General features: G+C 56.5%; 1 protein-coding gene across 1 annotated transcript; it reads left to right on the forward strand.

Annotated features, from left to right (window-relative positions):
* Positions 1-1,310: 1,310 nt before the first annotated feature.
* On the forward strand, positions 1,311-12,548 carry CDC37 (cell division cycle 37, HSP90 cochaperone). Its single transcript, XM_006068343.3, has 8 exons — positions 1,311-1,520; positions 7,950-8,231; positions 8,570-8,678; positions 8,786-8,901; positions 9,247-9,369; positions 9,965-10,147; positions 10,238-10,309; positions 11,991-12,548. Exons 1-8 carry the CDS (start codon positions 1,419-1,421, stop codon positions 12,144-12,146), a joined length of 1,143 nt encoding a protein of 380 aa, XP_006068405.1. The 5' UTR covers positions 1,311-1,418; the 3' UTR covers positions 12,147-12,548.
* The last annotated feature ends 836 nt before the right edge of the window (positions 12,549-13,384 follow it).

Below are 13,384 nucleotides of genomic sequence, written 5' to 3' on the forward strand. Positions count from 1 at the left end.
CGCGTACCCGGGCCTTGACGGCCGCTGTGATGCTGAACTGCCAGGGTTGGAAGAGGAGGAGGAAAGGGGGACTCCCCCGCCCCCGCCCGCCTACTCGCGGGTTTGAATGGACCGTGAGGGGGAGGGGCGGCAGCGGGCGGGCGCTTTTGTCCGGATGGCCCCACCCCTTCCCGGGGCCGGGGAATCCCCCACACCCCACCCATTTAAAGACCTTTACTCCTTTCTCTCCAGCGCCCCCCCAAAGGCCTGCTTGGTTGGGGGGAGTCTGGAAGAGGCGCCCTTCACTCAAGTGGCTGAATCTCCTCCCATTCTCTCTGTCCTCCGCCCTGCGCCCTTTAATCTGAGATAATCCTGGCCCTAGGCTGCAACGCAGCCTTTTATCCCTGTATCAAAGCGTGGGTAGGGATATATGAAAATGTGTGGCTGCGGTCGCCCAAGCTCAATGTAATGGAGTTCTTAGAGTCCGGGACAAGGAAGGGGATCCCAGACGAAAGAGGGAGGGACTGCGAGGAGTCCGTGAGTACCTCGACGGAGAAAGACCCCCTGCGTGCGCACTTCCAAGCTCTTCCACCCCTCCCCCACCTGGCGCGGGGCACCAGCACTGGCCGCTAGTTAGACACTAGCGACACCCAGCGGACGCATGGGGAACCGCCGTGGATAGGCTCCCGAGGCCCGTTAAGTGCGGTCGGGTGATTCCAGAGGGGGCGTGTATGCGCCAATCCCCGCTAAGGAGTGGCAGAAGAGGGGGGGAGGCGAGAGGGGAAGCTGTGGTCCGAGCCAGGGAAACATCGAGGCAGGGCCACATCGCCCCCATCTAGGCTCCTCGAGGGCAGGGCCACAACCTTCCTTCACTTAGACCCTCCCAGAGCAGGGCCTTGTACCCCCTGGACTGGGAAGGTCCTTTCCCATCAGGCACCATCTCCAGCACAAAGTCCCTCTTCACAAAAGACGGGAGCGAGGTCTTTTCGCCAAGGCCGAGCCCCAGCAGTGGGCTCAGGCTGACGTCACTGTGGCGTGGCTAAGAGGACAATCCTCTTTCTCAGTCTTGCTAACTGCCTCCTTTCCCAAGGCTGCCGTAAACGCCCACCGTGGGGTAGCGGGAGATGAGGGGGGGCTCGAGGTTGGAGAACCCACCCGAAAGTCCCCAGGAGGGGCCTAGTGGAGGCCGGAAGCCCGATGGGATGAGGTCTCAGCGGACTCCCGAGAGCCGAAACACGTGCGCAGGGCTCTTTAAGAACTTGGTAGCCAGTGCCGCTGCTGAGGTTACTAAGGATGTGACGCCACGCGCGGGCGGGGCGTGCGCGCCCGGGCGGAAGCGGAAGGGGCGGGGCTCCGCGGGCTGAGTCTCAGTGCTGCCGCCGCCGCCGCCGCCGCCGCTACAGCTACCAGAGCCCTGGAGGGCTGGGCCCCGAGGCAAGATGGTGGACTACAGCGTGTGGGACCACATCGAGGTGTCTGACGATGAAGACGAGACGCACCCCAACATCGACACCGCTAGCCTCTTCCGCTGGCGGCACCAGGTAGAGCGCGCGCGCCCAGCCCCTTCCCCCACTCCCGGGACTCCGCTTCAGAGTTCTGACCCCTGATACTGCCGGGGGGGCCCCAGCCATTAATACCTGAGATTGCCCCCTACAGCCTGGACTTTCCGAATAGCCCAGGGTTCCTCGATTCAATTCCGGGGCCATAGAATTGCCGGGACCCCTGAGTTCCTTACTCGCGATGCCGGCGCCCCCACCCCCCCCTTTCCAATTTCTTCTTGAAACTCCAGGTTGACCTGTACGGCATCTTTTTAGAGTTTAGACTGCCAAGATAAGCTTTTGACGTGCCTCCCAATCCTGCTTGGGATCTTCCACTTACACCCAGATTTCTACCTCAGAATCTGGATCCTGAACCTAGTCGGGTACCCAGTTAAGATCTTGGCTGTTCCATGGCCCCTCCTTACCCCTGTGCTCAGTCGCTTCAGTTGTGTCCAACTCTTTGTGACCCCATGGACTGTAGCCCGCCAGGCTTCTCTGTCCGTGGGATTCTCCAGGCAAGAATACTGGAGTCGGTTGCCATTTCCTTCTCCAGGGGATCTTCTCAATCCAGCGATCGAACCCGCGTCTTTTATGTCTCCTACATTCGCAGACAGGTTCTTTACCACTGGCCCCGTCTGGAAGCCCTACAAAACCCTAGAGTTCCTGATAGTTTAAGTCTATTCTGCGATCTGCTTTTCTGGATCCTTATGGTTCAGATCCAGAAGTCTTACTCCTCTGAATAAAACAATTCTGTCTTCCCCTGAGATTTCTATTCCTGGCTTAGGACTCCAGCCCACACCCAGGACCCCTCCCCTAGAGCAAAGATTGGTACCCCCTTCCCCCAGGGCCCTCAGTCTCATCTAGGCCTGGAATTTTGAAACCTGGGTCCTGTTCAGAATGAACCACCACCTCCACCCTGATGGAGCCTCCAATTCCGGAGGCTCTCCTTCAGCCTTCAGTACTGTTAGACCCAATTTCCCATTACATCAGGAAACCCTACCCACGTGGCTTCCTGCCCAGCCAGAACCCCTGCCCCTCCTTGGTACCTCACACCCAGTCCCCGCCCACCCCCGAGACAGACTTCAGTGGGAACCTTTTGCCAGCTTCAGGATGCCTCATTCAGACCCAAGTCCAGGACCCAAATCCACCCCATCTCCCTTCTGACCCAAACTTGGTGTGCTGTTCTCAAATACCCACAATGACCCTGCTGTTACAAGGAACCCTCCCATCCTGATTCCAGATTCACTGCCCCTTCTTTTATTTTCTATTTTCCCTCAAATACAGACCCCCAGAATCCCAAGTCTGTATGTTCTTTCGACAGCCTGCAGACCACCCCCACCCCCCACCCCCCGCCCAGCTGTGCTCACAGGCCAACAGAATGACTCTCCTGAGACCTTGTGTGCTAACTTCTTGCTCCACCAACTCAGAGCTCTTACACCCACATTCCAGGGGCTGCTCTGCTCTCATGCTGATGGCATATACCTCCTAGAACCTTCCAGTTAGGAAGGCCTCATTTTGTCTTCCCATGTATCAGCTCACAGTTGTTTATCCAGAAACTCCTAGAAGCGCCCTTCCTCATCCTGCTGAGACACAGTAACCGTGCCTTCATCTAGTCCCGATTCTGGGTCCAACCCATTTCTTAAAGCAGCAGCCTCCTGGCTAGGGCTTCCCTGGTGGCTCAGATGGTAAAGAATCTGCCTGCAGTGCAGGAGACCCAGGTTCAATCTCTGGGTGGGGAAGATCCCCTGGAGTAGGGAATAGTGACCGCTCCAGTATTCTTGCCTGGAGAATCCCATGGACAGAGAAGCCTGGCAGACTACAGTCCATGGGGTTGCAAAGAGTCGGATACGATTGAGTGACTAACCCTTTCACCTGGCTAGTGTACCTGATGGGCAAGCCACTGGAGTGGAAAAAGAAAGTTCTGGCATTTCTCTCTTGCCACATGTGACGTTTTATGATGAAATATTGAAGCCCTCTGCAAAGCTCTAAAGCCCATTCTCGGGAACACCTATTCTGGTCACGTAGTTGATCTCTATCACCAGGTTTGGTCCTGCTGGTTTGGGAGGCCATGCCCGCTCCCATACAGCGTCCTCCTCTCACCACGGCCGACTCCCTCCTGGCGCAAAACCTTTTCCTGTCCAACCGCTGAGGACCCAGGGCTGTCGTGCAGATGAGTGGAGGCAGGGAGCCTGGTGTCTCCAGCATGAGGTTCTGCTGCCAGTGACCGGCAGCCTGGGCTCCAGCCCTGCTACAGGACCATCACTGCTTTGGGGGAGAGAGCCCCCTGCCTCCATGAGACTATCGTGAAAATGAAATGAGATTAGATCTTGGAAAGAACTTGGCTCGGGGCCTGGGAGGACAGAGTAAGCAATACCAAGAGGGGAAGAGGGGATTAGCCAAAAGGTGGCCTGGTACCCTTGTGAACACAGGCCTGACCAGCTGGGTTCATATCCTGCTCCTTCTGAATATCACTGACTTGCTGTGATCCAGTGAGGTGTTTTGTTTTTAATTAATTTGACCACACAGGGTCTTAGTTACAGTGTGCTGGGTCTTTAGTTGCAGCATGTGGAATCTATTTATAGTTCCCTGACCGGAGATCGAACTGGGGCCCCTTGCATTGAGAGCACAGAGTCTCAGCCACTGGACCACCAGGGAAGTCCCCCAAAGTGAGTTTTGATCGCTGTGTGCCCCAGTTTCCCCAGCTGGCAGTCTTAATAGTGCCTACCCGACAGGCCGGCTGTGAGAGCCGCCTTATGAATTTCACGTGTGTACTGCTTGCGGGCCAGCACTGGAACGTAATAAGCTTTGTGGAAACTTTAGCTCCTGTCGTCATCATTGCTTGGATAATTCATGCTCATGGTAAAAAATAAAAAATAATCCCAAGGCTCCAGAAGGGGACAAGTGAGTCTTCCCAGTTCTAGCTCCCTGGCTCCCTTGCCCAGAAATAGCTGCCAATCCTGGTTTCTCTCAGCTTCTTCCAGTGAGCCGGGCGGCATCCAGGTTCTGTGAGCCTAGGGTCCCCCCTTTCTTTGTAAGGCAGGAAACAGGGACACCTGTGGCCCCATCTCGCCACTGAGGTTTCTGCCCTGCCCAGCCTGACACAGCCTCTCCCGGAGGTGTAAAGCCCAGGTTGGGCAGGCTGCCACCCCCAGTAGAGCAGCTCCAGGAGGCCTTTATTTAGCTTTGGCCTCCCTGGCGACTGCTCAGAGGATGCCGGAGGATTTTGATGGCCACCCAGCAGACACCAGCGGTGTGGTAGGTTCCTGCTGTCCCCTGAGGCCAGCGGTGATGCCAATAGCCCCTTTCAAGGCAGGGGAAGGTTTCAGAAGGACATGGGCCTATCGTGAAGACAGGGAGGCAGCAGTGGCTGCAAGGCCTTAAGGGTCTTGTCCACCCCTTAACCAAATGGGAAAAGTGAGGCTCGTGATTGGCCATGTCAGTCCAGTGGGGTGTGAGAGAAGGGCTCGGGTCTCCCGGTTCTCACCCACGTGTGCCTGGCCCTGTGCTGGAGCCTGGAGATACGAGCTCGGGTAAAGCACAGAAGTAAGTTAGCAACCATTCTGGTGACCGTGGCCATGACGATGGTGAGGACAGTATGTTGCAAACGATTTCCTTGAGGTAACTCATTTAATCCTCACAACAACCCTGTGAGGCCCCATTTCATAGGGCTTCCCAGGTGGCGCTGGTGGTAAAGAACCCGCCTGCCAGTGCAGGAGACACCAGAGTCGTGGGTTAGATCCCTGGTTCGGGAAGATCTCCTGGAGAAGGAAATGGCAATTTGGAGGAGCCTGGTGGGTTCATAGGGTCACAAGAAGTCGGACACGACTGAAGCGATTTAGCACACCCATTTCATAGAGGGGGACACCAAGGCAGGGGGAGGTGTAAGCGACCTTGCTAAGGTCACATTGCCACTAGGTGTGGAGCTGGGTGCTCTGATGCAGTAGCAACTGCTCCCAGTTACCAGGCATGTACTGGATATCGAGCTAAGCACTTGAAGTGCACTTTCTTGTTTGAGCCCCAGTGCCATCCCCAGAAAGGGAGACTGTCTCGTTGGACAGACAGGGATGACAGCAGCCAGTGTGGTAATGGGGCTGACTGCGCGTCCAGCACAGCTCTGGCCTGTACAGCCTCCTTCGCGTCTTCCAGTGCGAGCTCGTGAGGTTGGCGCTGTTGTCCACCTCTGACAGATGAGGAAACTGAGGTTTGGGAATTGGCCCAGAGACTCCCGGCCATTATGTGGTGGTCGTTGGGTATGACCCCAGGTCTGGGGTCTCAAGGCTTTCCACCAGCGTCTCATCATGTCACCTGTTGATCACCGAGGAGCCTTTGGGACTCAATGACTCTAGGAGTCTCGCACTTGGGGAAGGCTTTGTTGAAGCTGAGACTTGCAGACAAAGCAGATGGAGCGAGGGGAATTCCAGCAGGGAGGAATAGCATGTGCAGAGGCTAAGAGGCAGGAGAGAGCCGGTCCATTCGGGGAGCCACAAGGGCCGGCGTTGGTCTGAAACCCAGCCCCTCAAGGAACATTAGTGCCATCTGGTCAGCTTGGGGCAGGAATTTGGGGTCCCCTCTGAACGGGGAGGGCTGTGGTCAGATGGGTGCGTTTCCAGGACTCCTCTGGCAGCTTCTGAGCCTGGATTGGGGGGATGGTGATGGCATCTCTCAGGGTCCAGTGTGTGGCTCTGGGTTGAGCAAACACTGCAGGGAACCAGGGGCAGGTGATGGAAAGCTGTGGCACCTCTCAGTGTTCAGGCCATGGCTCTGGGTTGAGCAGACATTGCAGGGAGCTGGGGGAGGTGATGGGGAATTGGGGCAGGGGTGGACAGTGACAGAGCCCCATGATCCAATGAGAGGTCTGGATGAGGAAGCTGAGATGACGTGCCGTCACTCAGCTTGGGGTGCAGCAGAAGAGTTCTGAGGAGCAGCGTCGAGGATGGGGGTATACGGGAGTTTGGTGGGTACCACACTGGGCTCCAGAGGCATGCTGGCCTGGAGACAGCTGAGCAGGCCCTGCGGATCCAGGTGCAGCACATGGGGTGGAACACATTAGAGGAACGACTGGAAAGGAAACTCGGGGTGATTTGGTGGCAGAGAGGGAGGGAATGACTCACAGCAGGCCTCAGCTGGGGGCAGAAGGCAGGGGCGAGGGTCTTCCCTGAGGGAGGATACAGTAGAAAAATAGGTTTGGGGGAGCTTAGGTGGGGAGTTCAGTCTTGAGCACAGACCTGGTGGTGCCTGTAAGACACCAAGACAGCAGTGGCTGGAGGACCATGTGGCCAGGGTAGGGTGCTTGAGTGTTACTGAGGGTGCTCCAGGCAGGGGGGGAGCCTGAGACCCTGGGGAGAGGGGAGGCCTTCTTCCAGCGTGTGATTATTACATCCAACAAGTCTTAAGTCCCTGCTGTGCACCAGGTTCCTGGGTCTAGAGTCACAAGAGTGATCAGATCCCCACCTTTGTGGAGCCCATCTCCTTGGAGGTGGACAGCACCCAAAACAGGAGAGAGAACTGTCACAGAATGTTGTCAGGTGACAAGTGCTGAGGAGGAAGATCAGGCAGAGCAGGAGAGGGGGCGATTGTGATCCTCAGCAGCATCAAGGAAGGCCTCATCTGGAAGGGACCTTTTTTTGAGTGCGCGGCATGGCTTGCAGGGTCTCAGTTCCCCATCCAGGGATTGAACCCTGGTCCCCAGCAGTGGAGCCTCAGAGCCCTAATCACTGGACCACCAGGGAATTCCCTGTAAGAGGCATTTGAAGATGATGAGGATGCAGGGTTTGGGGAGGTGAGGTGGTTCTAAAGAGAGAGCATTCCAGGCCAAGGGAACACACAGGCAGTGCAAAGGCCCTGAGGCTTGAAGTGAGTTCTGGAAAAGGTGAGGCAGCCATTGTGGCTGGAGGGAGGGGCCGAGCTGGAGGAGATGAGGCTGTGGAGGAGACTGTTGTGCTTGGCTTTATGGGCTCCGGGGAGGACTTAGGCTTTTGCTCTGAATGAGGCAGGAGTCATAGAAGGTTCTTATTTTTAAAAATATTTATTTATATACTTGGCTGCATTGAGTCTTAGTTGTGGCACGCAAGATCTTTGATCCTGTGTATTGCAGTACACAGGCTCTTTAGTTGTGACCCGCCGGCTTAGTTGCCCCAAGGCATGTGGGATCTTAGTTCCCCAACCAGGGATCAAACCACTTTCCCCTGCATTGGAAGGTGAATTCTTATTCACTGGACCGCTGGGGACGGCAGCCATAGAATCTTCTGTGCAGAGAAGGGACCCGCCCTAGCTCAGGCCTACCGTAGGGTTGAGAGCAGGAGCCGGGAATCCGGTGCGTGGAGGTTGGTGTGGACCTTCTCTGGGGTCATCCCAGGTGCAACTGTGGAGAGCCTGGGGCCGGGGACAGGGCCGGGCTGTTCCCCAGAGTGACGGGCCGTGCCCAACCCTCAGGCCCGGGTGGAGCGCATGGAGCAGTTCCAGAAAGAGAAGGAGGAGCTGGACAGGGGCTGCCGCGAGTGCAAGCGCAAGGTGGCAGAGTGCCAGCGGAAGCTGAAGGAGCTGGAGGTGGCCGAGGGCGAGGGCGGCAAGGCCGAGCTGGAGCGGCTGCAGGCTGAGGCGCAGCAGCTGCGCAAGGAGGAGCGGAGCTGGGAGCAAAAGCTGGAGGAGATGCGCAAGAAGGAAAAGAGCATGCCCTGGAACGTGGACACGCTCAGCAAGGATGGCTTCAGCAAGGTGGGCGGGGCCTGGGCGTGCCGGGCAGTGGGTGGGGGCAGGGAGCACTGCGCAGGTCTAGGAATGGAGGAATGCTGGCGGAAAGGGGGGTAGTGCCAGAGGGGAAGGGAGCAGGTGGGGGGCCCGGCCGGTGAGGCACCCCACCAGTACCCCTCCCTCTGATCTGCTCGAAGGCCCCAGTCCGAGGCCACGCCCACGCCACACCGATGTGCACTGCGACGTCACCGCCTCCGCTGTGGATGGGATGGGCGTTGCGGCCGCGGCCGGCCCGGCCACGTTCGAGGCGCCCCGCGGCCGCAGCCTTGCCCCAGCCCACTCCCCTTCTCGCCTCACCACAGAGCATGGTCAACACCAAGCCTGAGCAGGCGGAGGAGGAGTCGGAAGAGGTGAGGGAGCAGAAACACAAAACTTTCGTGGAAAAGTATGAGAAACAGATCAAACACTTCGGTGAGTTGGGCCCAGGCGTGGGCTCCAGGTGGGTGGTGCGCGTGAGAGAGGGCTGGCCCTCTGCCTCCGGGAGGCCCTTGGAGCACCTCGCCATCGCCTTCTGGCAGGCATGCTGCGCCGCTGGGACGACAGCCAGAAGTACCTGTCAGACAACGTCCACCTGGTGTGCGAGGAGACAGCCAACTACCTGGTCATCTGGTGCATTGACCTAGAGGTGGAGGAGGTGCGTGCAGACACTGCCGAGTCGGGGGTTGGGAGGGCCCAAAAGGCTCTGCCTGTTTTTTCTCTTATTTTTTAAATTCTGTTTTCATCATTCCTGTTTGTTCAGAACATTACAGTAGGCATGAAGGGAAAAAGAATGCATTTTTAAACACTGTCTGGAGTCTAGTATAGGAAGCCATACCGTTATCTCTTAGGGGGAAAAGGGCATTAATTTTACATTGAAGTTAAATATTAAGACTAGCATCCAAGTAAGCCCCGGATAAGGTCTAAGTACAAGTTGTGTTTTCACACAATGAGGGCTGGGGACAGGAGCCCGCCACTCGGTGACGCTGTCCTCCCTTGGCAGAAATGCGCCCTCATGGAGCAGGTGGCTCACCAGACCATCGTCATGCAGTTCATCCTGGAGCTGGCCAAGAGCCTCAAGGTGGACCCCCGTGCCTGCTTCAGGCAGTTTTTCACCAAGATCAAGGTAGGGAGGTGGTCCTCCTCAGGGATCCAGCCTGCGGTCCACTGGGGGAGGCAGACGTGGATCCACTCAGACTCAAGCCCCTGTGATCAGAATCTCATCCATCAGCAGAGGATTAGTCGGTAGAGGAGCTGGGTAGTGGGTGGCTCCAGTGGAGATTTGGAAAGCCGAGCTGGCAGGATGTGCTGAAAGTCCCAACCTAGGTGAGGGCTGGAGTCATGGGCACCTGTGGGTTTCTTAACTGAACACCGGAAGAGCAGAGCTAGGGGAGATTCAGGGCAGACCTGAGGATGATCGAGGGCAGCTGTGTTGAGTTTGAGGTGCATTCGAGACTCCACAGGAAGACGAGGAGGTGGGTGTCACAAGTCTGCAGTATAAGAGGACATTCAGTCAGGTGATTGTAAGCACAGGGGCGTAAGGTTTAGCTCAGAGAAGACGGGGGAGGCTAGACAGAGCAGAGGAGAGGCCTGAGCCCCAGAGCGCCCGTGATTTAGTTCAGGACCACTTGTGGGGAGCCCTGGGGCATCCCTGAGGACCTGCATGGGGAGGGTCCTGGGCTCCCCAGTCTCCCCTGGTGAACACACTCCCTCCCCTGCAGACTGCCGACCGCCAGTACATGGAGGGCTTCAATGATGAACTGGAGGCTTTCAAAGACCGCGTGCGGGGCCGTGCCAAGCTGCGCATTGAGAAGGCTATGAAGGAATACGAGGAAGAGGAGCGCAAGAAGCGGCTTGGCCCCGGCGGCCTGGACCCTGTCGAGGTCTACGAGTCCCTTCCTGAGGTGAGGCTCCTCAGACCCTGGCAGGTGGCAGGTGGGCTTTCAGCGGGATCCCTGGGACCCGGGCCCTGACCCCACCCCCTGCACCCACAGGAACTTCAGAAGTGCTTTGACGCGAAGGATGTGCAGATGCTCCAAGATGCCATCAGCAAGATGGACCCCACGGTGAGTAACCACATACCCAAGCCCACCTGGTCAGGCAATGTGTCTCCCCCACCTCCTCCGGCCCTGCTAACCACGTTGCTGCTGGCAGTGTCCCTCCTGGCTTCTCAAAAGAGCCAGGGAGGTTTTGTCACATTGTGGCTGGCACACAAGACAGCCAGGCTTCATGCCCCATGCTGTCTCACTTTTATTGAGCAGCTGCTATGTGCCCAGCATCTAGATTGAGCGACTCTGTCCCTGTGGGCTGTTTGTGAGCACACCCAGCTGACTCCACCTTTGCCAGCAACTCAGAGAGGCCCGCTCCACAGTCTCAGTTACCCCATCAAACCAGTATCTCTCAAAAACATATTAACTCACAAAATCTGTGAGGAGGGCCAAGTACGTGGTTGGCGCTGGTGAACCTCAGCTCTTTGGAGCAGTAACAGCACTGGTAGATAAGTACCCTGAGTTTTAATAAACCTCTGTTTAAGCCCCTTCCTGCTGCTTGGCTCACTGGTTGGCCACACTGGTTCCCTCATCTATAAGATGGATCTAGTCTCTAGACCAACTCAGGGTTTCTAGAAGCTTCCATGGGGATAAGCATGTAGACCAAGGGTCTTCAGAGAGTCTGGCTCAAAGGTTCACCGCCTGTCTGTAAATAAAATTTTGCTGGAACCGCAGCAGCCAGGCTGGTTTATTTTCATCTTGTCTATAGTTGATTTTGTGCTGCAGCCATAAAATTGCGGTGTGATGGATTGAGAGGTTTTGACAGGGACCACAGGGCCTGCAAGCCAAAAATATCTGCTGTCCGGCTTTTTATTTTTTTTAAGAAGTTTGCTCACCCTTGTTCTAGACCTGCACTTAAAATTTGAGTTGTTCGTGCTAAGTTGCTTCAGTCATGTCTGACTCTGTGACCCCATGTAGCCTGTCAAGCTCCTCTGTTCATGGGATTCTCCAGGGAAGAATACTGGAGTGGGTTGCCATTTCCTCCTCCAGGGGATCTTTCCGACCTGTGAATTGAACCAGTGTCTCTATGTCTTCTGCACTGGCAGGCAGGTTCTTTACCACTCAGATTCCCAGGTGGCTCAGACAGTAAAGAATCTGCCTGCAATGCAGGAGACCTGGGTTCCATCCCTGGGTTGGGAAGATCCCCTGGAGAAGAGAATGGCTACCCACTCCGGTATTCTGGCCTGGAGAATTCCATGGACTATATAGTCCTGGGGATCGCAAAGAGTTACACATGACTGAGCAGCTTTCACTTCACTTCTTTACCACTAGTTCCACCTCGGAAATTAAATTTGAATTAAAGTTAAGTAAAATTCAGGGACTTCTCTGGTGGTCCAGTGGCTAAGACTCCACGCTCCCAGTGCAGGGAGCCCAGGTTTGATCCCTGGTGAGGGAACTGGATCCCACATGCCACAACTTAGACTCAGCTCAGCCAAATAAATGTATTTTAAAAAAAAATATAAAATTTCAAGCTCTGTCCTTGCCTTGCACCAATCACATTCGAAGTACTCAGTAGGCACCCACGTCTGGTAGCTGCCATGTTGGATAGCACAGATTACAGACATAGATTACAGTTTACCCTCCTCCCAGACAGCTCTGATGTAGAAAGAGCAGAAAGTGGGCTTGGGGATGTGCAGGGGACGGGGGTGCCACCAGTAGGTGGCAGCCCAGCCTCACCCACCCACCCTTCTCCCCACAGGACGCGAAGTACCACATGCAGCGCTGCATCGACTCAGGCCTCTGGGTCCCCAACTCCAAGTCCAGCGAGGCCAAGGAGGGGGAGGAGGCGGGTACTGGGGACCCCTTGCTGGAAGCCACCTCCAAGTCAGGCGACGAGAAGGATGTCAGCGCGTGACCTGCCCTGGCTGCCGCAGGCCCCTGTGCGCCCCTTTTCAGAAAACAAAAATAGATACCATCTCCCCAGGTCCAGGCTTCCTCCGCTTTTGCTGCTCCCCAACCTAGCCTGGAGGGGCCCTCCCATGCCCCTTCCACCTCCCCCCTCTCCCCCAGCCCTCATCCAAGTCTTTGCTTTGAGTCAAAGGGGCTTCACTGCCTGCAGCCCCCCATCAGCATTAAGCCAAAGGCCCGGGGATCCAGGGAGGGGCAGAGGTTGCCAGGTTGGTCCATGGGGTGGGGGTGGGTCCCCAGCCAAGGGGCCTGCTCCAGTCACTGTGGGCTCTGTTTTCACTGTTCACCCGCGTCAAGTCTTCTATATAGTAAACAGCAATTATCTTCCAATAAAGGATTTCAGATGCTCTGTGGGGCGTCACGAGGGCTGTGGGCACAGCTCTTCTCTTGGGGGTGGGAAGGGACCTGTGAGTGTTGGCAGTTGGGCCTGTGACACCCCTGCCTTTGCCCTCCAGCAAATGGGCTGTGTCCCCCATCCACACTCCAGGCTCTTCCATCACCTGGAACCCTTCCTGAGGTCACCTTTGGATCAGAGCTCTCACCCCACCCCCATGAAGTCTCTGGCTCCTCCCATTCCCCTAAGCCCCTCCCGCCATCCATTTGGGAGCATCACCCTCCACTGTGTCTTACCTTCCACGGGGCCAGCTCTGCCTCCAAGATTGATCTTGAGTCTGTCCACTGCCCTTCACTCTCCACCCTGGTCCAGGACCCGTCACCTCTAGCCTGGACCCCTGTCCCCAGCCTCCTCCCTGTCGCCTCCAACCTCACTGGACCCCAACAGGCAGGGAGCACCTGTGAACATGAGAGTCCCAGCACATCCTGCCCCAGAGTAGAAGCCTAAGTTCTTGCAGCTCATGGGGCCCTGTACCATCTGCCTGGTCCCCTCCCTGCCCTCATCACCTCATGGTCTCCCACGGCCCCTCTCACCAACTCCCTCCTCTCTGCTCCTTGAGCACTCAGCTTCTCCATCAGTGTGACCTTGGGCAGCTTAATCAGCCTCAGCATTCATCTTTGTATAGTGATAGAAATGTTTGTGCCTTCTTCCCAGGGTTGTGATGAGGAGTGAGTGAGATGAGCAGGTGCGCATAGCACCTGGTACTCAGATGCTCAAGCTCTGGGCCCCAGCATGTCCCTGTCCCACACCCTGAACACCCTTCCCTGCAGTCTTCCTCTACAAAGTAATAT

This window comes from Bubalus bubalis, chromosome 9 (genome assembly GCF_019923935.1).
Source record: "Bubalus bubalis isolate 160015118507 breed Murrah chromosome 9, NDDB_SH_1, whole genome shotgun sequence".
In the NCBI taxonomy this organism is placed as follows: Eukaryota; Metazoa; Chordata; class Mammalia; order Artiodactyla; family Bovidae; genus Bubalus; species Bubalus bubalis.

Bases quoted from the DNA above. Each gene is read 5' to 3' on its own strand.
- CDC37 (XM_006068343.3), top strand. From the start codon at position 1,419: ATGGTGGACTACAGCGTGTGGGACCACATCGAGGTGTCTGACGATGAA. The intron at 8,902-9,246 runs GTGCGTGCAGAC...CTCCCTTGGCAG, and splicing joins TTGACCTAGAGGTGGAGGAG to AAATGCGCCCTCATGGAGCA. The intron at 10,310-11,990 runs GTGAGTAACCAC...TTCTCCCCACAG, and splicing joins TCAGCAAGATGGACCCCACG to GACGCGAAGTACCACATGCA.